Source organism: Scardinius erythrophthalmus (genome assembly GCF_964197995.2).
Source record: "Scardinius erythrophthalmus genome assembly, chromosome: 7".
NCBI classification, from domain to species: Eukaryota; Metazoa; Chordata; class Actinopteri; order Cypriniformes; family Leuciscidae; genus Scardinius; species Scardinius erythrophthalmus.
The window spans coordinates 8,872,554-8,897,781 of NC_138227.1; the positions used below are offsets into that span (position 1 = coordinate 8,872,554).

Consider the following 25,228-nt stretch of genomic DNA (forward strand, 5'->3'; position numbering starts at 1 on the left):
TCAAAATGCAGTCTACGTGCCATCTAGAGAAGGAGTAAGTAGCCTATCATAAAAAAAAATTCCCACAAATGTCAACAAATAAAATTCATAATTTTTTCCTTCATTTTATCAACTGGACATGTATTTTATTAAACAATAGAAAACCTCCGTGAATAATCTATTTCTGTGTTTTGGACACCAATATCCCTAAAGGTCCCATCACACAAAGAACGATAACTATAGTAGAATACACCAACACACTACTGTTCTGTTCAGTCTAAAGATGCGTTCACGCCATGTAGTAATTACCGTAATTACGAGATTACGCCATTTTCTGAGAGCGCCCACATACACTGTAACAGTCATCTCTCCATTTCAATTTGGCACTGATAAGTAATTACCATAGAAGTGCATTATTCCGAGTCCGATGACATTAAAAGCTTGTAGAACTTGTAATTACAACGGGTAAACTCGTAATTTTGACCACTGCAGATATAAGGTGTGTTTGACTTGATTCAAGCAGCGCTGTGCAGACCAATCGGTGTATGATACCGCAAGAGTGATTCGAAGGCATACAGAGCTTTTTACGGCAGTTACGTAATGAACATAGCACAGTAGTTTGTCGCTTTAAAGGTGCAGTATGTAATATTTACAGCTAGGGGTTGAAATAGCTACTGCAACCCAATTTTAAAATATTTGAATTGGGATTCCTTCCCCCTCCCCCTCAGATTTGACGCTCACGTGGGTTGCCAGATTAAGGACATGCAACAGGAACAAGAGCTATTTACAATAGAAGGCAACAAGCCGTAAACTGTAAGTTAATGAGTTGAATTATACTCGTTTTAATAAGCCTTGTTTATAGAGCGTTTTTGATGGATGCAGAGGTTTTTTAGGTTGTGTAGAATCTGCGATCTCTGACCCAGTTCGTTTGCTGGCTTCCATCTCAGTGTTTTCCACCAACTGGCAACCCGGGGTGTTGAAACACTATTGGTTAAATTGGCAGTGGGCGGAGTCACACCAAAACAAAAACAAACATTTTGACTCAGAACACACATTTCAAAGCAGAATAACTGTCTGTAGAATTGTTTTCCAGTAAAACAAGTATGTGAACTTATCATGTTTCCTAAATATCTGCAAACATATGGTATTTTTATGCTTTACTACAATCCAAAAAACATAACATACAAATGGCACCTTTAAATGCTCGAGCTCTTTAAAGCAGGATGGATTCTGATTGGCTGTCTATTTTTTTATGGTTCATCGGCTGGGACGTTTTGAAAGTGATTCCTCCACTCTGGATCTGGTTTAAGAGGTGATTGCTACCCGTATCCTTTCGGTCTTTGTGACAGTGGGTTTATTCGGCATTAGAGGGATTACAGAGACAGGATCTGGATCACAGATCATTTAGAGAGGGAGGATAGGCTACAGTTCAGCCCCTGTAAACAGAGCCAGATAAAGCATGACGCTGGTTAATGCATTTACAGGATGATTTACTCCAGAGGTGTTTACTTTGACAACACACTCGCCTATAAATTGTAATACATTTTTGTTGTCATTGTTTGTGTATTTCTTTATAGTTCAACAAAGGGAAGAAATCTCTGTAAGCTGTTTTGCAATACATCTTACAATTATCAAAATGACAACAAAAAATAGATGAAATCCCCAATAAGCTACACTTGTAAATGATAAGGGTGATAGTACAGTACAGTAAATGCTCAGTAAGGCCGTCTACTGGTTAATCATCATAATGACAATGGAAGGTCAGGGCAAGTTGTCACACTTTGAAAGTCAATCACAGCCTTTCAGGATTGCAATGAAAGGCGAACAAACACAAAAAATTAATTGCCAAACCATTACACTCAAGATAGCTGAACTGAGACAGACTCTGTGAGAACTAGACAATTTCCTCTATTCTCTCACAAAGTCACAAGTGAGAAAAACAGCAGACACTTGCATATAATAATTTACTAATTTATAAGTGGCAATACAGTACAGTATGATATTAGTCCCCTGTCTGCTGAAAAGAGAGAACCCTGGGATATTTGCATGAATATCTCTTCAAATATTGTCATATCCTCAGCTCCAGGACAAACTCACAGCTGTTTATTTAGAGAAAAACACACCTCTTCTTGCCAGCAAATATCATCCCACAGGGCTGAAACCGGTTTGATGTGCTGTATGTGGATTCAGTGTTTGCTGTCCGCACGCCTCAATGAGAAACAAAGGTTGTTTATATGGGCTGGATTCATAACTAACAATCACAGCTTTGAGATCACAACTTTATGTGCATCCACCGTTTTATGGAGTTCTCCATCCGTTAGCTTTCTCATTCGAGGGCAGTTGCTCATCTGGTGCGGGACCCTCTGTTTACTACCTGCATTCTGACATTTGATCTCATGGGACAAAGACTCTGGAGCTGCGGGAAAATGACACCATGACAGTCTTAAACTCTTCAGTAGCTTCTGTTCTCAGCTGTGATGTCAAATCCATTTCACATCTTTAAAAGTACTACGGGAAAAAAGGCACTGGCAAAATGATAGTTCACCCAAAAAGTTTCTTTTGTTGAACACAGAAGAAGATAGTTGGAAGAATGTTGGTAACCAGACAGTTTCTGGTGCCCATTGATTTCCATTTTTTCATATCATGAAAGTCAATAGGGACCAGCAACTATTTGGACATCCTTCTTTTGTGTTCAACTGAACAAAGAAACTCATACAGGTTTAGAACAACTCTAAATGATGCCAGAATTCACGTTTGGGTTATCCCTTTAATAAAGCTAAATATTAGTGATTTATATGTTGCATGCATTGCATAAATATTTTTCGTGGTTTAATATTTAATGTGAGTTCTCACGGTCTTGAAAAACCTGGATATGAGGGAATTTTAAAAGTGTGATTTTTAGACCTGGAAAAGTCATGGAAATAAATAAAATCTTTAAAAAGTCATGTCATTTTTTAAAACTACCGGTATGTAATTTTGTGTAGTTATATCAAGCTCTAAAATGTTTTATTGGGTAGAAATTGCTGAGAATTTGCTATTTGTGCAAATAATAAAAAACAAAACGTAATCATGAACAACTAAAAACGTAATGTAACATTAAATTAAAAGAGGTCAACCCAGAAGAATATGCAGTTATTGAACCTTCTGGAATTATGGAATTTAGAATTTTTAACTACCTAATTAAAATATATATATTTTTTAGAATATTGCCGTATTTATGATTTATCAGTGCAAAATACCTTCCTCTTCCTCCACACATCTCTTGTGTGTGTGTGTGTGTGGGTGGGTGGGGGGGGGGGACACAGGTATTGAACCTGTCAATCCCACGAGATCCACCAATAGCAAACCCCATCCATCCAATCAATTCTCCATGGACAAAATCAAGTCCCGCCCTACATTTGTTCTTGTTTGAGAAGCCATTTCACTCTGATAAACCTCACAATAGGCAAGAAAAGACGATCGCAACCTTAGTTTCATGCTGACTTTGCTACTTCTAGTTTCTGTAAAAAAAAAATGTTTGTCGTTCCAGCAGAAGAACATTCTTGAAATTGAATCTACTGGAATAATTGATCTTTAAAATGATTAGTATTTAAAAATAAATGTTGAAATAGGGCTACATCAAAAAAAAAAAAAACTTAGATCCGCAATCCAAAGCTACTGTCGGAGCTGTTCGACTGCACCCTGGAGTAGTTGTACTCTATGAAGAGCGGGTTCAGCGGCACGGGATGAAATGCGGATCCAGAGGTGAAGGATGTGTAGGGATCGCTGCTGTTGCTTCCTTTGAAGCGTGTGGAAAGCTGGGGGGGGTACAGTGTGTTTCTGGACACATACTGGCTTTGCATCACATTTGGGCCATGATGGTTCAGGTTCTGAGGTGGCATGATGATGTGACTGTACACTAAAGACCCAGTGATCACCGGTTGCACACTATAGGGTGAATGTTGACCACTAGAAGGTGTAATGGAGTAGCTGAACCCAGAAGGCTGCAGAATGGAGGGGCTGTTGTTCTGGGGAAAAGCCTGGTGTCTTATAGAGTTAAAGTGCTGGGAGCGGTTTAAAGCGGGTTTATTTACATGTCGCTGAGAATAAAATGATGAGCCTGATTTTGGACCAACACGTCGACAGAGAAATAAAACTCCAGACGCCATAAGAAAAGCACTAGTTAGCCAACCGATATACAGCGCCTCTCCTAGTTCCCTGCGCTGCGCGTCGATCAGTAGAGGGTTGTAGAAGTCTCTAATAATAGTGTGAGCCGTCCAAGAGACCGGGACGATAACGCAAACGGACGCCAAAATCTGCATCGCCCCCGAGGAAATCGCAATCATACTTTTGACTCGCGGTTGATCCTTGAGACACGACGTGCAACGGAGGCCGAAAAGAGACACGAGCAGCCCGAGTGCAGACAGCACCAGAGCGCTACACGTCAAGCCTCGGGACGCCTGCAGGTCCGGCGGGAGGAACAGCAGGGAGTCGTACACTTTGCACTGCATGTGTGTGTTGGCCTGTCTGAAGCACGTCATCCACAGACCCTCCCAGCGCGTCTCCATCACGATGATATTCTCCCCAATGAACGCCGTCACTTTCCACATGGGGAGGCCCGTGACGGCCACCGTCCCGATCAGACCGATGATGCCCAGGCACAGAGCGAGGAGTTCACACTTGCCCTGAACCATCATTGACCTCCGCCTCACACGCTTTTTTTCATTGGTTTTCCTAAAAGTAGAGAAACAAATAGCATATTAGAATGATTTATGAAGGATTATGTGACACTGAAGACTGGAGTAATGATGTTGAAAATTCAGCTTTGATCACAGCAATAAATTAGCTAGAAAACATATATTTTAATACACTGATTTAAACGGGCAAATGCTTAACAGTCTATGGTTGGATAATTATTGCAGTGATTATTATATTTCTTGCAAGTTATATGTTTGGCAACAGTTCTTAACCCTGATTGATAAAGTGTGTAGCTTTTCATTTTTTTAAACAACCATGTAGGAAGACACATCATGGCCATATCCCAGGATGATGACGCATCATGGCCATATTCCAATGTTACGATTCATCAGGATCAAACTGTGAAAGAATGGTTGTGAGGAGAATGAAGAATCAGTTTCACACATGAATTAGCACCTCTGAGTCTTAAATTCTTAAATTCATTGAAAGTCTTTGGGATGTGCTGGAGGAGACTTTACAGAGTGCTGGACTCTTGCATTGACAATACAAGATCTTGACCAAAAAATGAATGCACTTTCTTGTTATGGAAATAACATCTCTACATTTATTTCCATCAAGAGGTGCAGAAATTTTTGGTCAAGATCTTGTATTGGACTATGCAAGAGTCCAGCACTCTGTAAAGTCTCCTCCAGCACATCCCAAAGACTTTCAATGAATCTTCACGTTGTCATCCTGGAATATGGCCATGATGCGTCTTTCTAAATGTTTGTTTAAAGGGGGGGTGAAACACAATCACAATTCATTCAATCTCATGTTAATCTTGAGTACCTATAGAGTAGTATTGCATCCTTCATATCTCCAAAAAGTGTTTAGTTTTATTATATTTATAAAAGAAAGATAGGCTGTACCGAGTCTTTCCGGGAAAAAAAACGAGCGGCTGGAGGCGTGCCGTGTGGGCGGAGCTAAAGCTGTGCTTACACGCCGATAGGCTAGCTAACAATACACAGACATTTGAAGCAGTTTTACTCACGGTTCCAACGCACGACCGTGAACCTTTATCGTTGGGACTGCTCCATCCTTAAGCATTAGACGATCTGCAAATCCAGCGTGGAACTGGGCCTTGTTTATAAAACAATCATCGTCGAAATGCAGGGAACAAACAAGAACACTTGCACAACTCCGTTGATGCTCTGGAATAACAAACTCCATCCACTGGTCCCTTAACGCTGGGTTCTTTGGGAATCTGTGCAGCCGATGACTTCCCAAAAGCCGAGCACAGCGCTTTGATGGGCGTACTGGTCTACGGGTGCCCTAGGACCCGTATAAGGAAATTCCACCCCATCTGACGTCACACATGCCCATACTCGAAAAAAACTTTCCGAAACTTGTGACAAACCGGAAGGAGTATTTTTTGGCATAGAAATACTCCTTCAAACGTACAATTTAGTATTTGAAACTTTGTCCATGTTTAGCATGGGAATCCAACTCTTAAACAGTGTAAAAAACTCAGTATGCATGAAATAGCATTTCACCCTTTTTAAGAAATGAAAAGCTACACACTTTATCAATTAGGGTTAGAAGAACTGCTGCCAAACATATAGAAACATAATAATCACTGCAATTATGATCCAATCATAGACTCTTAAGCATTTGCCTGTTTAAATCCAAACAGCGACTTTCTTTTTTTGGGCGTGGCAGTGTATTTCACAATAGTGCTGTTTTTACTGTAGTTTTGACCAAATAAATGCAGCCTAAGAAACCTCTATCAAAAATGATGTTGTTCTGTGTTTTCAACAAAAGAACATGTCCTGAATGATTGTCTCCTCAAATGACAGGAAATTATCCTCAACAAATGAATGAATCCACTCACCCTGATCTGAACAAAGATAATCCTGTTGGCCAGTGATTTATTGTCCAAATCCAGAGGTCTCAGACTCAGCGTGTGAAACACAAAACACAGGTGTGTTAGAAAGGTAAATGTTGTTCCTATATCAAATAGGACTGTCAGTGTCCACATAGATCCACATGGCAGTGTGCTACATCTTAATGATAACTCTTTTTGTTATGGGAAAGTGGCAGTGGTGTCTTCTGATTGGTCCAGGATGATGAGGGTATGTAGAGATGCTGATGGTGTGTTTACTGTCCAGTGTTCATATTCTGTCAACAATGGCATCTCTCATATAAACACACTCAAATGAACAATGACCTTGACTAAGGCAGAGTTATAGGATCCTCATATTTCATCACTAGAGGGAGCAGCTGCACCAATCTGGTTATAAGCATTGCTTTGGAAGCTGAAATTAGTTGCTTTTATCCTCCTTATTTGGCACCAATGCAGAAGTCAGCTATTTTCTGTGAATGTGCAACACTTACGATTCATTAGAGAACGGGAAGAATAACAAAGTGCAGAAAACTATTTGCGCTACAACTCTGTTCATGATTACAATGATAAATTAAAATAATATGATAAGAAATACAATTTTGCAATGTTAATCAGCATGTTGGGCTGTTTTTGTACAACTAAAATAACTTGAACCACGTGACACCGGAGTTACAAATTTCCACGCTGCTCATGTTAAAAATAAGGTGGATAGTCAGTGACCGTTTTTGGTTGCTGTATGCGCATTGCATTGATTTTTATTGTCATTTATTAACCATGAATTTACAATTGATCCAAAGCACCAGTTGTAGACCATCTTTAGCGCCACATAGGCCGATGACTTTTGTAATAGTCTAATCAAGGTCACTTCTCCCTGGTGACGACCCACATCTTTTGCATTAGCGGCCTGAACTATGAGGACACCACAGTCCACACAGGCTCTGTTCTCAAACCCAGCCTTGCTGGATATACTGCCTACTTAGAGAGCGAACTTCTAAGAAAGCATCCTAACTAAAAACTCATATAGTAAGGGAGTGATTTAGATAACACTCTATAGGCAGTTGTCTTCACACAAATAGCACTGAAATAGTGTTCTGCATTTAGCACATTGCTAAGGTAATAATGAAATACCCTCATAATTATAAAAATACAGTGTGTTTTTAAATTTGGTAAAATAGTAATTTTAAAATAGCAAATTTTGGGTTGCACTTTATTTTACAGTACATGCACTTATGTGTACTTTGAAAGAAGAACATACTGGGTAATATAAGGTAACATGGGTTAAGGTTAGGTTCAGGTTAGTTATTACACAGTTATTGCTATTACTATAATAAGCACATAGTATGTTACAAGGGGAACAGGACTTTAAAATAAAGTCCTACCTAATTTTGAATTAGACTGAACTGTTTTATCATTATTTTTGGTATTGAATTAAATTAAATATTAATCATTTATTTGGGTGTTTTTTTTTTTTTTACCCCTTTCTTTCTTCAATGAGCTCATCACAATGCATTCTGGGATTGGACTCTCCCAGATAGTTCTGATCCGTTTCCTGGTTCTGTTGTAGCACTACTATACTAGCAGCAGCTCTTGTGTAACTCACTCGCTCTGGGTGTGTCAACACAGAGACGCTAGAAACAATAGCCGTCTTACGTTTCACATCGGCTCTCTGTTTATCTGAAGCCTCGGGGCATAAAGATCTCGAACGCACTGAGCTGAACTAAATCACCAAATTCAGCACCTGCCTGTAACTCAGACCCCGTGACTTTTTGAGAAAACACGTCCTCTGAAGCTTAGAGATGAACAGATTTCTTCTAAGAACTATTACTGAGCAAATACACAAAGGAAACAGAGCACTACCATTTAAAATTACCTGTGAATGCGGAAAGATATGAGGAGGAAAAGCAAATATGTTATCATAAAAGATATTTCACATGTTTATTGATTCAATCATTGATTTATGCTTTCATATTTACAAAAATATCTGAATATTAAACACTTTTCATAGTTTATCTTTTAGACAGCTTTGAAGTAAAGCCTCAAGTGACACACTTTACAACGTCCGAGGTATGATCAATCATATAAAACAACAAAAAAACTAAAACAATATTTCATCTTTATCTCAGTCACAGTTCTCAAAAATGCTCCTACTTACAAAGTAAAAAAAAAAAAAAAAAAAAAAAAGTAATAATGACATTCAAATAGTCAAAACCAGCAAATGATTCAGGGGAAAACCTTAAATGTGCAAGCAACATTTTTTTTTTTACATTTAAAACCATTTAAATGTTAAAATTGGGTAACACTTTATTTTAAGGTGACACTTGATTTTTAGGTGACGTAGTTACATTATACTTACTCAAATAAGCACTGACTAACATTAATGAACTTTAGAGCTACGGTTAGGGTTTGGTTTAGGTTTAGTTACATGTAATTATGCATCATTTATTGTTATTACTATAGTAAGTACATAGTAACGTGTGACCACGTCACCTTAAAATAAAGTGTTACCTGAAACCTTTGGTTTGAAGTCTGTCCTTTCTGTTTCTCATGTGCTCTTAGATATCTAAAAAGCCAAAGTAGAAACTGTATTTAAATTCTAATAAAACATTCCCAAGAATGACTAACTTTGTTACATTTAAATGTTACGATTTTATTCTTTTAAAAAATAAGCATCTTTGTTTAGAAGTCCACCATTTCCGTCATCTCTCTCTAACACACACACACAAACAGACAAAAACGCAAATACACAAGCCTGTGGGTTTCAGAGATAAGCCACTGCGCTGCGGGCGGACGGGTGTCGGGACGGTTGTATGAACGACTGCTGTCTGGCCGGTTGGTACGACGGCTGAATGAACGACTGCTGTCTGGCCGGTTGGTACGACGGCTGAATGAACGACTGCTGTCGGGACGGTTGATACGACGTCTGAATGAATGACGGTGGTCCTGAAGGATGGCTGTAGTCCGACCGCGCTTGCGGATGGAAGGCCACGGGTTGTGGCTGATAGGCCACATAGGGTGCGTTCCTGTTGTACATGTACCTTGGGTCTGGGCCCTTGTCCAAGGGGCCGGTACAGCAAGTGAATATACAACCGCCGGCGAACAGGAAAGCCGACGACACCCAACCGATGTACAATGCCTCCCCAAGTTCCCTACGCTGGGCGTCGATAAGCAAGGGGTTGTAGAAATCCTGTATAATGGCGTGTCCGGTCCATGAGATGGGAATGAGGCAGCAGAAGCAGCCTGCTAGGATCATGCAACCGGAGATGATCAGAATCATACGCTTGGCACGGTCGTTGTCTTGAATGCATGCCGTGCACCTCATCCCGACGATGGCGATCAGTAAACCCAGACCGGTCAATGCCACGGAGCAGCACATGAGCCCCCGTGCGGCCTGGAGGTACGGTGACAACGCCAGCAGGGAGTCGTACACTTTACACTGCATCCGGATGTTGGCCTGCCGGTAGCAGTTCATCCACAAGCCCTCGTAAAGGGTCTCCATCACGATGATGTTCTCCCCGATGAACGCCGTCACCCGCCACATTGGCATCCCGGTGCTGGCCGCCGCCCCAATTAGCCCGATTAGGGTCACGCACATTCCCACAATTTCCAGTGCGCTGTTCGCCATGACTCCAGAAGCCTGCGTGCCACAGATCAGCAAGGACAGATTTCAACTGTGAGGATTTGCATCCTGCTGGAATGGGAGCTCTAAGGTGTTCACCTGTTCCCAGTCTCCGCCCTCTTGCTCAAGGGAGGGAGGGAACGCTGAGGCTGGTTGCTATGAAATTGTATCCCCTCGTGAGTGTTTGTGTCTGGTTTTGTGTCGCTCAGGGGGGAGGAGGAGCACGTAGCCGTGTTGATGTTTGCTCAGCAGAGGCTGGTTTTCTGGCAGAGATCCTGTTGAGGAAACGCAGGAATCACTGAACCGCCAGATACAAACCAACACTGCTGTCAATGTTTAACGCCATTGGTGTTGTGCCTCATTAAATTGCTGTCTGAAATGTTCAAAAACATCAGCTGATGGTTTAACGCTGATGTTTTGCTTTTAGTGAAAGGTGAAGCGTGTAATTTTTGCACCACTGGAGATATCAAAAGTAATTTCATTATTTTTACAGTTCCATTTGATGCTGAGTGGTGTTTAGCATGTTGCTATGTGGTTGCTAGGGTGGTCTGGGTGAACCACTAAAAACAACCAAATAGCAACATGCTGCATGCTAAGAACATGTTACTATGTGGTTGCTCGGGTGTTGCTATGCAGCTGCTAAAGAGGTTCTGAGTGTTTTTTTTAATGTTACTATGTGGTTGATCCATACCTGTCAACCCTCCTGTTTTTCCCGGCATTCTCCCGTATTTTACCTTGCTATCCCGCTATCATCCCGTTTAAATGTTTTCCTGTATTTCTCCTGTATTTTTAATCTTTCTATAAAAAATAAATAAAATCCCACTGGGCGCAAACCAGTTAAGCAGAAATCCCGCCCTACAGCTAATTTAATTGGTTAAGGTTACATTAAGGGGTAGGTTTAGGGATCAGTTTTTGGTGTAGGCTCCGCTGCGCGAAGAAGGACAGCAGCATCCCGAGGATGGGTGAACATGAGAGAGATAGCATTGGAGACTATGTATATAATGTATCATGTATGTAATACAGAGATTATGTATTTATGTTAATATCTGCGCAATCAATGCGTATTTAGCCTGGCTCTGCCATCCCAGCAGTCCTGGTTGCTTGGGTGTTGCTATGCAACTGCTAAAGAGGTTGTGAGTGGTTTTTTTAGAATGTTACTATGTGGTTGCTTGGGTGTTGCTATGCAACTGCTAAAGAGGTTGTGAGTGTTTTTTTTAGAATGTTACTATGTGGTTGCTTGGGTGTTGCTATGCAGCTGCTAAAGAGGTTGTGAGTGTTTTTTTAGAATGTTACTATGTGGTTGCTTGGGTGTTGCTATGCAGCTGCTAAAGAGGTTGTGAGTGTTTTTTTTAGAATGTTACTATGTGGTTGCTTGGGTGTTGCTATGCAGCTGCTAAAGAGGTTGTGAGTGTTTTTTTTAGAATGTTACTATGTGGTTGCTTGGGTGTTGCTATGCAGCTGCTAAAGAGGTTGTGAGTGTTTTTTTAGAATGTTACTATGTGGTTGCTTGGGTGTTGCTATGCAGCTGCTAAAGAGGTTGTGAGTGTTTTTTTTAGAATGTTACTATGTGGTTGCTTGGGTGTTGCTATGCAGCTGCTAAAGAGATTCTGAGTGTTTTTTTTTAGAATGTTACTATGTGGTTGCTTGGGTGTTGCTATGCAGCTGCTAAAGAGGTTCTGAGCATTTTTTAGAATGCTACTATGTGGTTGATCAGGTGTTACTATGCAGCTGCTAAAGCAGCTTTTTTTTGTAGAATCTTACAGTGCAATTGCTTTGGTTTTCTGAGGCAACCACCAAGCATAAGCAACTAAGTAGCTGCTAAGGTGTTCTAAATGTGGTTTTATCATGTTACTATGAGATTTCTAGGGTATTAACAGCTGCATAATTACAGCTCAGAACACTTGAGCAACTGCATAGCACTACTCTAGCAACCTTTATATGGTCAAGCGTCTTTGCAATTCCTTTTGATAATGAGTACTATTTTTTCTAAAGTATTGAAGTTTAGCATGTTTCTATGGGGTTGAAAGGGTTTTTAGCGGAAAATCAACATACCAAAAACAATCAGAACACATTAGCAAGAATTTTTGTAATTCCATTTGACTTTTAACCTGTTGCTATGCCTGCTTTTTATGCATGTTTTTAATTCATGATAATAAAACACACAGAACACCTTAGCAGCTTCATAGCAACACCCTAGTAACCTTTATATGGTCAAGCACTACTCACATTTTCTTCAGACAATGTGAAAAAAATCGAGTCTCTGTTCTTTACAATATGGCTGACAGTAAGTTTGACCATAAACTTCTGGTATTAAGTTAATTTCCATCAGCAAGTCCAGATGAGAGTTTAGATCATACTATTGTTTTGATGCATCAACTGTTTTTACAATAACATCTTAGATCACTTGCACATCTTTTTTTGTCACACAAACACAAAGTCATTGTCACTCATGTCTGCTGGTAAATTTGCATTAAGGGTGTGACATTTTGAGGTTTGCGGAACATTTCCTCTGACAACACAAGAGAAACAAACACTGGAAAACCACATGAACTGGTTCGACCAGCATTGGCAGCATTGCCAAAACTAGGCTGAAAAAAAGCAAAATCATGCTGTCAGATCCAGGAAGGGAATGTTTGTGACTACAGACCAGAAAAGAGTACATCCACAGTTCTTTTTAACTCTTTTTAATACAATTAAAGTCAAACCAGTGCCTTAACAATGTACAAAGTGAAAAAAAAAGTCACAGAGTCAACTTTAAATCAGTTAAATGCTGTGTGGAAAATCCCACGTTGCCATATTTAAATTTAGCTCATTTCATCCTATTTTTGTACAAATGTAAATTATTAACATCATTTATAATATAGGCAAGAAGGAAATGCATACAAAATCAAGCATCACATATACAGTCATATATTATCAACAAACAGGCTCCATAAATCCTGCTTTCTTCTGAATGTTCGTTCCCATCTCAAGTTCTTTCTGCACTGGGGTCTCTATGGGAGATTTTAGTGGTAAAGTGCAGCACTCACTGTGTGCGTTTTAATATCTTGGCTGGTTATAGACTGAGGGTGGAACGGAAGAATAGGCTGGTTGATATGTGGGTTGTCCGTAAGGGTATCCATATCCGGGCCTGTAGGAGTAGTTATACGGGGCCGATCCGGCACGATACATCATAGTAGTCATGTCCGCTTTGTCCTGTGTCCGCGGCGCATGTCGACAGAGCAGAATCACCCCGGCGCAGAAGAGCAGAGCAGAAGTGACCCATCCGATATAAAGGGCCTCACCGAGCTCTCTGCGTTGAGCGTCGATCAACAAGGGGTTGTAGAAGTCTTGGATGATCGCGTGAGCCGTCCACGACACGGGGATGATGGTGGTCAAGCAGCCCGCCAGGAACAAACACCCTCCACTCACCAAAACAATGTGCTTGGTCCTGGGGCGGGAGTCCACCAGACGGGTACAGCGCATTCCTACGGATGACACGATGCAGGCGAAGGCGGACAAAGCGACGGAGCAGCACATGAGACCCCTGGCAGCCTGGAGATCGGGTGGAAGGAACAGCAAAGAATCGTAGACCTTGCATTGCATACGGATGTTGGCTTGCCGAAAGCAGTTCATCCACAAGCCTTCCCAACGCGTCTCCATCACAATGATGTTCTCCCCGATGAACGCCGTCACCTTCCACATCGGGAGGCCCGTGACGGCGGCGACGCCGATCAATCCGAAAAACCCGATGATTAGCGCCACCAGCTCACAGCAGATGGACTCCCGTCTCTTCCTCTTCTCGATCTTGAGCTGCTCCTGGTATAATTCCTCTGCAGACTTCTCACCAGGATAGCCCGTGTACACACTGCCCCCCCCATAGGCTTTGTCTGCGTAGGATTTGTCCGCATAGGACTTGGTCATATAAGACCCGGCCGTGTAAGACATGATGGTCGACGACAACCAGACACAGAGCACAGCTCTCCTTCACTGTGGTATTTCTCAAATGAGACCGGAAGATCCAGATGACACGTATTTACAGCCAAGAAAGAAATGTTAATGATGTTATGTGATCAGACTGGTTCTCCTGCTCCTAAAACATCTGATCATCACCTCCAAGGAAACTGGCGATACTTGAAATGTTCAAACAAATGACTTCTGCCATTAGAGCATTCTAGACACAATGCAAACTCAAAATAGCTTGTTGGAGTGTGTAAGATTTATTTAAAATGTAATTAAAACTGTATTCAAATGGTAACTTTCAAGGTAAGATTTTCAAGTTCTAAAATACATATTAATAATAAAAAAGAATATACATTTTTATATTTAAATATCAAAATACAGTAAATGACTACTGCTAAAAATACAGAAGTCAACATTTGAAGTTCATCAAAACCTTTCATCAAAGTTATGAATTTTGAACAATACCTGTTCTTGTCTTAGGACAACTTTGATTAACTTTTTTGATCCACTTCAAATGTTGACTACTGTAATATAAAATGAATAGGCCTACAAATACATAAATAACTTTGTGAATGACAATGACTATTTTGACATTTTATAACACGGGTTTATGCAATATTATTGCTCGTATAACAACAACAACAATAATTATTATTATTATTATTATAAATATAAACAAATCCAAAATAAAAAAATATTCAATAAAATAAATAAGTAAGTATTATCCAGCTTGGGCAATCAAATAAAAAATGTATTAAGCACTGTAGGTGTAAGAAAAATATATAAAAAATAACCATATACAGTTTAAAAATGATCACCAAAACTATATATAAAATTACTTTATACAATTAACATGCATATATACAATTATATTGCTCTTTCATAGCTCTGCAGGACACTCGAATTTCATTCAAGTTTTAACTTTGTCTCATATGTTTTTCTTAAGATTCCTTAAAAAACAAACAAAAAAAAAAAACAGTCAATATTTTACATCAATTAAAAGTACAGCGCAACAAAATGAATGCTGACAGCAGCTCAGATCATTTAATGTTTCATCTTTGGAAGAATTTGATGACAAATGTTTCAGTTCAGAGATCTCTGACTTATTTTCTCAAAAGGTTCCTGAAGTTAAATAACCCATGATTCCCCGGACTGCCTGAGCTTCTGCTGTTTCCTTCAGCTGCTGTGTATCTCAGTGAGAGGTCAGGTGTGTTACAGCACTTCCAGGTAAGAAACGCAAATACAACAACAGACGCTAGACAAGAGATGGAGGGTGGAACCTGAGATGGCTAGTGTCACACACACACACACACACACGCGCAAGCACACACACACACCCTTCTGTAGATATCTAATCCATCTAACATCAGTCCAGCGTCAGTGTATAGGCCTAGACCATGATGTATGCGCCAGAGAAACAAGAGCGCAGCCAACTTTACAATATTATCTTTGAACTTCCGGTTTTGCGGTAGCTCGTAGGCCTATATTTATATGGCATTGGTGTCCAAGAGTAATTAGCTTTTGAAGAGGATTTACTTAATGTAAAGTTACTGAAAGTTATCATGAGGATAGTAATGTTTAAAGCAGATGTCTTAACAAAATGTCAGTAGCCCGGGAAGATTTTAAAACGAGCCGTTCATTCATAAATACGCAAGATGGCTGTGAAAATACAGACCGGAAGACAAAAGACAACGAGCGCAGCGCTGAAAAGGGGAGCGCTACATAGCTTTCATTTATTTTCACTTACAGTAAATTAATGCATGTGGGTGTTGCTCAAATATCTAAGCATGAGATGCAAATCTCATGTAGACGGCATGCCAGTATTTTTCAGCATGTTTTTGTTCAGCCTGTCTACTTTGTATAGGCTACAGCTGGGTGCAGTGAATCTTATCTGATTAATGCATTTTTTTTTTTTGTTAAAAGCACAGCGTGCCAAAATCAAAGAATTATGCATCAAACCTAAAGGGTCAAGCAAGTCAAAAAATAAGATCTATTTAATATCACAATTATTTCTCATACACAGACTTTTGCTGAAATCTTCAGCTTCTCAGATGTGTTTTCTGAGGAAAAGATTTTAATATGGACATTTCTCATCCAATTATTTCTCAGGCAAATGATCTGAGCAGCTGCACATTCATTTACAGCTCTAAACTGTCTTACTGTATGTTTGCTGTCTTATTTGTTTCCACTTTTATTCCTCCAAAAGAACTTCTGAGACAATGTTCAAAGTTATCTCTGAGAATCACACAACTTTATTGTTTAAATGATCCTTTAATATCACTTAATTTGAACTTGCACATTTAATATTACAATAAAATCTTACAATTACAAAAGTACAATTATTATAATATTTAATAGTGCAGTATTTATAAGTATAAATATTAGATAAATAAATAATATTTATAATAAAATATTTGATCATAAAAAGAAAAACATTTTAAATGAACAAAATTACAACTTTCTTTATGCAATTTATGCATTTTTAATGAATACCACTACATCTAGTTAAGTCTTATTCATAACTGAATAATTCAGATATAAACGTTTAAAAGTAGCTGGGTAAATCATATACCGGTAATCAAGTTAATTTCAGTGTTTCCTTACAAGGAATTATTGTTTGCAAATAATGAATTTTAGATGATTACCATGACAGATTGTTTAGTCTCATTCATAAATGAATGATTTAATCTAAAAACATGAAATAGGTAAATCATAAGTTTGTGATAAATGCACAAGTTAGTTTCAGTTTTTCCTTACAAGAACATAACTACAATAAATCAATTCAACCCAAAATGTATAAAAATATAATACATGATCATATCATATTACACTTCATATAGACTGAATGCATTTAGTTAGTTAAGTGAGTACCAATTAATCTAATTAACCAGAATTAACCACACAGAGATTTTCCAAGATTCATCAGACCAAGACGGCAATAAAAGCTTGAAAAGTGATACAACTAAAAAGACACACATAAATAAACAACTGCACTGAACGCATCATTTATCTCGGTCAGACGTACTGACTCTTCCAGTGAGAGTTAGAAGAGGGAGCCTGTTTCAACATGCTCATTCCCACCGGGACGTACGGCCCGTCCTCCTCGTCCTTCCTCTGTCGAGGGGCGTAACGGCACAGCAGGATCACCCCTGCAACCAGGAGGACCAGGAACGTGGCGAAGCCCACGTACAGCGCCTGTCCGATCTCACGCTTTTGCGACTCCAGCACCATGGGGTTATAAAAGTCTCGTATGATGGAATGAGTGGACCAGCTGACGGGAATGAGAGTGGCGAGGCCGGACACGACGAAAAGACACCCGCCCACCAGCAGGATCACATTCTTGCCCACACTCTTGCTCCTCATCCCGCAGACGGACACCAGGACGGCGAGGACGGCGAGCGTGATGGACACACACATGAGCCCGCGGGCCGCCTGGATGTCTCCCGGCAGGATGAGCAGCGAGTCGTAGATCTTGCACTGCATCCGGATGTCCGCCTGCCGAATGCACGCCATCCACAAGCCCTCCCACTGCGCCTCCATGACGATGAGGTTGGACCCGATAAACGCCGTGACTTTCCACATGGGGAGCGCAGTAACTGCGATGGTCCCGACCAGCCCGACGGCGCCCAGCACCAGGGCCAGGATCTCCAGTTTAGCCCTCATGTCTACAGTGGCTTTACGTGAGCAGAAGTGATGTGAAACGCCAGCGTTTGAACAAATGTATTTGGGTTATCGGACAGGAATGAGGTAGGAGGGGTTTGGTCCATCCGTGCTATGCGGTAACGCTGGTTTCTGTTAGCTGATGACAAACGGACCTGGTTTTGATTTTAATGGAAGTCTGTGACTTCACACATCTGTTGCAACCGCAGTTACTGCTCTACTGGTTAAACACATAACCGGCTCCATAGTGAGGGCCAACATGAGCTAAAGCAGTGGCTCTCAACCACACACACACACACACACACACACACACACACACGAACACACACACACACACACACACACACACACACACACACACACACACACACACACACACATTCTTGTACATCTATCTTTGAGGACTTTCACTGACACAATGCAATCTCTAGCCACTTACTCTAACCTTACCCATCACAACTAAGTGCCTAACCCGAACCCTGACCCTAAACCGACCCTTGACCTCATTATAACCTTGTCCCTAAAACCAAGATTTGAACCTCAAACAGGCCTTTAAAGGCTCTCAGAGAGTGAGGACCAGCCAAAATGTCCTCACTTTACTCTCTTTGTCCTCACTTCAATGGTCTCAAACTGGTTCTCACAAAGATAGTTGTACAAGTACACACACACACAAAAAAGGAAATTTCACAATTAATTACAAAAACAAAAGAAAAAAACAGAAAGACTTGAATTAAAAGAGAAATTTTGAGGTCGAAAGACTGAAATAGTATTTTCTTTTTTAGAGTAAAATGTACTCTTTGAAAAAAAAAAAAAAACTATGCACTATGCAATATGATTTAAAACCATTTAAAATGAGACAAAACAAGATTAAATGGTTATTTCAACCCAAAAAGCCATGCGATTTTTGAAAGAAAAACATCCATATTAATAAGTTTATAAACTACAATCGCTGGCCTCCGGTAATGGCTCTACGCCTCTCGCGGTTTAAACAAATAGGGCTGGGCAACAAACTAAATTTTCTCTTATATCAACATTTCTTTTTATAAATTCTCATTTTAAATTTCTAATTTGTGACGGGTGTTGTGTTTTGCTCAATCCTCTGCGCTTCCGCGTTCGTCGAAACGTCATGCGTGGGGTCAGAGGTCACTCTTCCGCCAGAACTCGACTCGCGTACAGCCGTCTGTCGGAGGCTAGTTATAATAGTTGATAAAGTTATAAATGTGGATATTTTTCTTACAAAAATGCATCACTTTGCTTAATAAGGTCTTTATTATGCATTATTTATTATGTACGGACAACTTTTATGATGGATGGATGCGATTTTCTGGTCTTCAAAATCTAAGTTACCATTCACTCCCATTATAAACCTTGGATGAGCCTGGATATTTTTTTTTACAACTCCGATTGATTGCTGAAAGAAGAAAGTCATTTAAACCTAGGATGACTTGAAGGTGAGTAAATTACGGGATCATTTTCATCTTTCGGTGAACTATCCCTTTAAAGGTGCACTATGTAATTTTTAGCGGCATCTAGTGGTGAGTTTGCGAATTGCACCCAACAGAAGTTACGGTGGCCGACAGGAAAATATATCGTCGTCTGAGACGCAGAGAGTATCCAGTTCAGCAGTGAGGTTTCTTTACAAAGAAGAAATTAGGTTTACTTGATTATTCAGTAAAACGATATGTTATTGCGAATATTATTGTTACTTGTTCATCATTGTGTCAGTGTTTTATTCGCTGACTTTAGCTAGCTTCTTTTCACAAAGAACAACATAGTGACGAAGTGCGTTTGTCCGTTTAGGGCCACTGTAGAAACATGTCGGCGTATTTCAATGTTAGGGGACCCGCGGTGTGTGTAGACAGAAATGGCTCATTCTAAGGTAATAAAAACATAAGGGTTCATTAAGTAAGGTCTTTATACACCACTGGAAACATAGTTATGTTTATGATCTTGCATTTCTGTCAACAGATCCTCCTAAATATTACACAATGCACCTTTAAAGGGTTAGTTCACCCAAAAATGAAAATTCTGTCAGTAATTACTCACCCTCATGTTGTTCCAACCCCGTAAGACTTTCGTTCATCTTCGGAACACAAATTAAGATATTTTTGATGAAATCTGAGAGCTGGATCACTCCTCCACAGGCTTATGGACACTATAACTTGCACGTCACCATGTATCACACACATGACCCGCGTCGGCCAATAGTGAGCCTACGTGGTGACGTGCAACACAGACGCGCTACGCTATTCCACTATGTGTAAAGACTCGAGGCCCAGAGAGAAGGAAATGAAAAGTGTAATAAAGTCGTTATTTTTGTTTGTTTTTGCGCACAAAAAGTATTCTCGTCGCTTTATAAACTTAAGATTGAGCCACTGGAGTCACTTGGACTATATTAACGATGTCTTAAATGCATTTTCTGGGCCAGCAAGTTATTGTGTCCATAAGCCTGCAGGAGGAGTGATCCAGCTCTCAAATTTAATAAAAAATATCTTAATTTGTGTTCCGAAGATGAACGAAAGTCTTACGGGGTTGGAACAACATGAGGGTGAGTAATTACTGACAGAATTTTAATTTTTGGGTGAACTAACCCTGTAAGTCTTTTCCCTGCCATTGACGAAATTTCCGGCTTTCCGTGTTTTCACTGTTATACGGTAGGGGGCGCTATTACGCATCTTCTGAAAGAGTACAGAATCTCTGGCTCAAACACAGGCGAAGAAGAAGCAGAAACAAGCGAAATAAGCTATATTGTTCATTATAAGTACAGTATTTTAGCAGTTAGAAAATTGTGAGTGAAAAGTATAAAAAATATTAGATTTTAATATTAAAGATATTTTAACCTGTTAACCTTTGCCAGTGCGCCCGCGCACTGAAGCGTTTTTTTTTTATTTAGTTCAAATTTACTATCAGATTTAATGTTATGCCTTGACAAACTATACATCATTAAAAAGATATAATACTCAAGTTTCAGTATTTGACCACTATTGTATTCTGAGAAACTTATAGCGACAGTTATTTCTAAATTTCTGTCAGGAGTTATGAAATGAAAAAATGAGTCGATACCTTTAATATGAATTATGCGCGTCAGCCGCTTTCATTCATAAAAAAACTCCCGTGCTGTCGTCATGACAGCGATACACAAAACAACGTCCCTCAGGGCTTTTAGCTCAAAAATGTGCAGATTTGGAGAAATATTGATAGATTCTCATAGGTTTACATCAGATTTCTATTGACAGGAATAATATTTATTGAATTTATACCCAAATGCGTCGATGTAATCTTTATGAGCGTTTGGCACTCTCATTTACTGGGTTTTCAATTCATACCAGAAGCCTGAGGGCGCTATAAGCACAATAATAACCCATATATGGGACATGAAGAAGAGCCATAATCATGTGACATTCCAGGACGTCACTGATACCAGAGATACACACAAAGCTAACAAGAGATAGCGCTCTGTATCATGCAGATACAGATATTTTGAAGACAATAAACATGATTGCAATGATATTCGAGTTACCTGTGTTTTTCAAGCCATGCCAGGTATTTTAATAATAATAGATTATATGTATAATGTAATGCTAATCTATAGACCATCATTGTGCAGAATATGATCAAATAGTATATTTTCTGTCAGATTTTTTTATCTGATGTCAAATTAGATCACAGAAGATTATTTAAAACACTTCACTTGCGTTTTAAAGTAAGTTTGAAGCACAAACATGGTTTTAATCTCATAAATTGTCATGTATTGATGGTGTGCTAAGCTAACATGCTAGCTAGCTCTAGGTGCTTCTATCTTGAAAAAAATGAACTAAATACAGAGTTTTAGACTTATCATCTTCAGATTTTAAACATAAAATGTTTAGACATGTGGCTTTAGCTGTAGTGCATTTCTAGATTGCTACAGGGTCAACTTCAATTTTATTTTCATGAAGATGTTTCATAAAAATAAATTTCTAATAACTTTACAAAACTTTAAAGCTATTTATAAAAAAAAATTCATTATGACAATAATTAATTCTACATTTACAATAAACTGCCAGGTGTCAGCTTTCAAATGAGATCATACTTGTGCTTTTAGTGCAAAGGGTTCATGAACTGTATCTGTTTCAGTTTGGGTATGTCATTTCTGGGGATTTTTCAAAAGTGGGCTTGCAGCTTAACAGGTATTTTAAATATTATTATTTTTTCAAAAGAAAATCCTTAATCCTTACCCAATAAATCACAAACAACTGGAAAAAGGAAATAAGGGAAAAATATTATCCCACATTGGGGGCCTTATAATATTGCAGTGAACAATGGGGGTCAAAAGGTCAAAAAGGCTGAGAACCACTGGGTTATTAGATCATCAAAAAAAATTGAAAATAAATGTTTTATTTATTATTTGCTCACCATCATTTTGATCCAAACCTGTTTGCTGTAGACCAGGATAATTAGTCTTAAAGCAGCTCTTTTCCCTTTCATCATCACACCTGCTTTGAAAGCTGTGCAAATACTAATAAAAAAAAACATAAAAACATCCAAAAAGAATTCCATTTATGATTCTGTTAAACTTTTAATTTAATTTAATTTAATTAATTTAATTTAATTTAATTTAATTTAATTTAATTTTAATTTAATTTAATTTATTTATTTTATTTAGAAAAAACAGGGACAGCGTACAATAAACATTAACCTCAAGGGGAGAGATGCATAGTACCAGGTTTTAGCTCAAGAGCTAATTTCCACCCGTAGTCCCTGGGCAGGCTGATATTATAATAAAATACATAATACATCATACTGTACATACATGAATAATGAAATTTACATTGACCAAATAAATAATTAAAGTCTTCATATGCACAACAATCAGATCTTCACACCTTTCATTAACTCTGGTCTACTCTTATAGAACACGTACTTACCACACACACACACACACACACACACACACACACACACACACACACACACACACACCTCCGGGTCACATGTGGGTGCAAATTTGATTTGACACAAGCCATTTCTTTGGCTTAAACTGGTTAACTCTGGTTAAAGCCAAACTTTAACCAGTTATTTGAGAAACTGGTAATAGTGAAATACTTATTTAAGATAGTAGAACTACAGCTGCTGGCAACCCGAAATGAACATTCATCAAGTGCACATACAAGTGAAAACTGACTTTGGCGAGTAAATAAAACAGTTATTGCTAATTTTGTAAGGACAGAACAACATAATACATTGTATAAATTGCATTGTAAGAACAATATTCTGAATGTTGCTGTTCTAAGTGATGTGAACAAATAAAATCATGACAGTTGTTCAACTTTTACCTCAATTTACAATGAGATGTTTATCTAGGATGCCTACAGTTTTCAAATCTTCCATGCATTAAAACACGAAAATGAAAATATGAGGAACAAAACTTTTTTTTTGTGACGTGCAGTTTCACTGTGCGTATATGATGATTGATGCTGTTTGCCACCATTATGATAGGAAAAGACAACATAATCCCATATCAGGAATAAAAATACACTTATAATAAAAAATAATGCAAAATACTAAATCCTTAGTAAGAACATGTGTATGGCTCATAAATGTTCTCTGTTTATCCTCTACTGGCATGTATCAATGTTCATTTTATACCTGGTTTCATGACTATAATCTGTTTCTTTTGTAATTTAATGTGAATGTATTTTTTACATTGAAATCCTGGCTGAACATCATGTTAAGCACATTTACAAGAGCTCACAGAGAGCAGAAGCTCGTCTCACCTGAGCTTAAATGCTACTAGTTTTCATGTAAAACACTGAATTATAATCAGTAAGAGGTTCACTGAAGAGTCAACAGAAACTTTCAAACCTGTCTGACGGGTCGGGCTGCTGTGACTTCATCTGTGACTGAGTTTCATGTGTCAACTCAGACGTCCAACCTCTGAGAACAAGAGTGACATTTAACAACATATGATTATGACTTGTATAAATGTGTTCTGTCAATATCACACTTTTCCTATTAGACAGCACCTTTTACTTAGACAGTAAATGTTTCACTCCTGCATTGATAGAGAAAACCAGTATACATGCTCAGAAAATATGGGACATGTAATTAGACTTTTGTAGAAAAAAAAAACAAAAAAACAATGTTTATATTAAAAGTAAATGAAAATGTTCCTCGGATTTTCACGAAATGTTTGTGCGCCATCTTGCGCATCTGTGTAAAACTGCACGTTCAACATCAAAATCACCAGGGGAAAAATACTAAATTCCACAGCATCCAATTACTAATAATAATAAAATAAAGGTATTATTTTGTTGTTTTTACACATACCACGGTTAAAAGTATACATAAGTACTCCTTTCACGTAAATATCACAGTAATTTACTTGGTAAAATTATGGAACCAGATGACAATAGTGAATGATTAGCAAGAATGCTAATCATTCACTACGTCATTTTACCATAGTAGCACCACAGTACAGGCTTTTATGAGCTGTGTAGGTTAATATTTAGCCTAAATGTTGGTTCATTTAGTACAAAACTCCCTTAACTTGATAAACTTGCCTTGTTTTTCCTCACTTTTCTCTGGTGAAGTAAAGTCGACCACAGAATCCTTCAAGTAGGCTAAGTCAAGTTCAAGGTCAAAGTATTTATTATTATTGTTATTATTATTATTTATTATCTTCTCCACATCTATGTCAAAACTGTAACAGCCAATAGACAGAAAGACAAAAAAGAATTTACTTTCAACTATACAACAGAAACGTAAGGAACATACTAGGCTAATAAACTTACCGAAACCTTCAAGTGTCAGATGTAATGTAACTTCGAGTTCGACATGAGGCATAACATTTCTATGCATTGCATAACATCTCAGTTATACACTCAAAATAACGATTTTGCCTACTTAATGTACACTAGCCTAATATGCAAAAATATGGTACCACCTTAATTCGACCACTGGGAGGCAGATTGCCTTTGTTAATCTAATGTTTACAAAAAAATACAGAAAATATCAAGATGTTATACATCTCTCTATATATTCATTCATAAATATATAACTTATTATAAATAATACATTTTCAGCTGTATAACAATTATGAGATTAAAAATAATTTATGAAACAGCAAAAAATGTATTGTACAAAAATGCTAATATCATTGTTTAGAAAATATAATTATAAAATTGTACAAAAATAAACATGAACAACAGCAAAAAATGAGTGACAATTTCTTAAAAGCCCTGACGTGACTTTAAAGAAACATCCGCTCAGAAAGTTAAAATCTACCTTCATTACTACTCTGATCTGAATGCCACATAAAGCAAAAAAAAAAAAAAAAAAACCTCTTCAGATTACTTACAATAAATATTCATGAATTAATTTCTATGAATGATGTGCACTGATGATGCTGATGTGTGTGTGGTCTGATGATGTCGCTCTGGCCCGAGGAGAGGAACTCTATCAGCTTGTATATCTCACATAGATCTGAGCGC

General features: G+C 38.6%; 4 protein-coding genes across 4 annotated transcripts; all 4 read right to left on the reverse strand.

Annotated features, from left to right (window-relative positions):
• Positions 1–3,614: 3,614 nt before the first annotated feature.
• LOC308693186 (claudin-8-like) lies at positions 3,615–4,652 on the reverse strand (the record flags this gene model as incomplete). Its single annotated transcript, XM_081369979.1, has 1 exon — positions 3,615–4,652. One exon carries the CDS (start codon positions 4,650–4,652, stop codon positions 3,615–3,617), a length of 1,038 nt encoding a protein of 345 aa, XP_081226105.1.
• A 3,793-nt stretch (positions 4,653–8,445) lies between these two features.
• cldn8.1 (claudin 8.1) lies at positions 8,446–24,689 on the reverse strand. Its single transcript, XM_081370726.1, has 3 exons — positions 24,530–24,689; positions 23,601–23,672; positions 8,446–10,429 (listed from the first exon to the last, which is right to left on the reverse strand). Exon 3 carries the CDS (start codon positions 10,158–10,160, stop codon positions 9,297–9,299), a length of 864 nt encoding a protein of 287 aa, XP_081226852.1. The 5' UTR covers positions 10,161–10,429; positions 23,601–23,672; positions 24,530–24,689; the 3' UTR covers positions 8,446–9,296.
• Positions 12,886–14,123, reverse strand: LOC308693647 (claudin-8-like). Its single transcript, XM_081370725.1, has one exon. It carries the CDS (start codon positions 14,079–14,081, stop codon positions 13,194–13,196), a length of 888 nt encoding a protein of 295 aa, XP_081226851.1. The 5' UTR covers positions 14,082–14,123; the 3' UTR covers positions 12,886–13,193.
• On the reverse strand, positions 17,112–17,759 carry LOC308693257 (claudin-8-like; the record flags this gene model as incomplete). Its single annotated transcript, XM_081370051.1, has 1 exon — positions 17,112–17,759. The coding sequence occupies one exon, from the start codon at positions 17,757–17,759 to the stop codon at positions 17,112–17,114; it is 648 nt and encodes a 215-aa protein (XP_081226177.1).
• Positions 24,690–25,228: the final 539 nt, after the last annotated feature.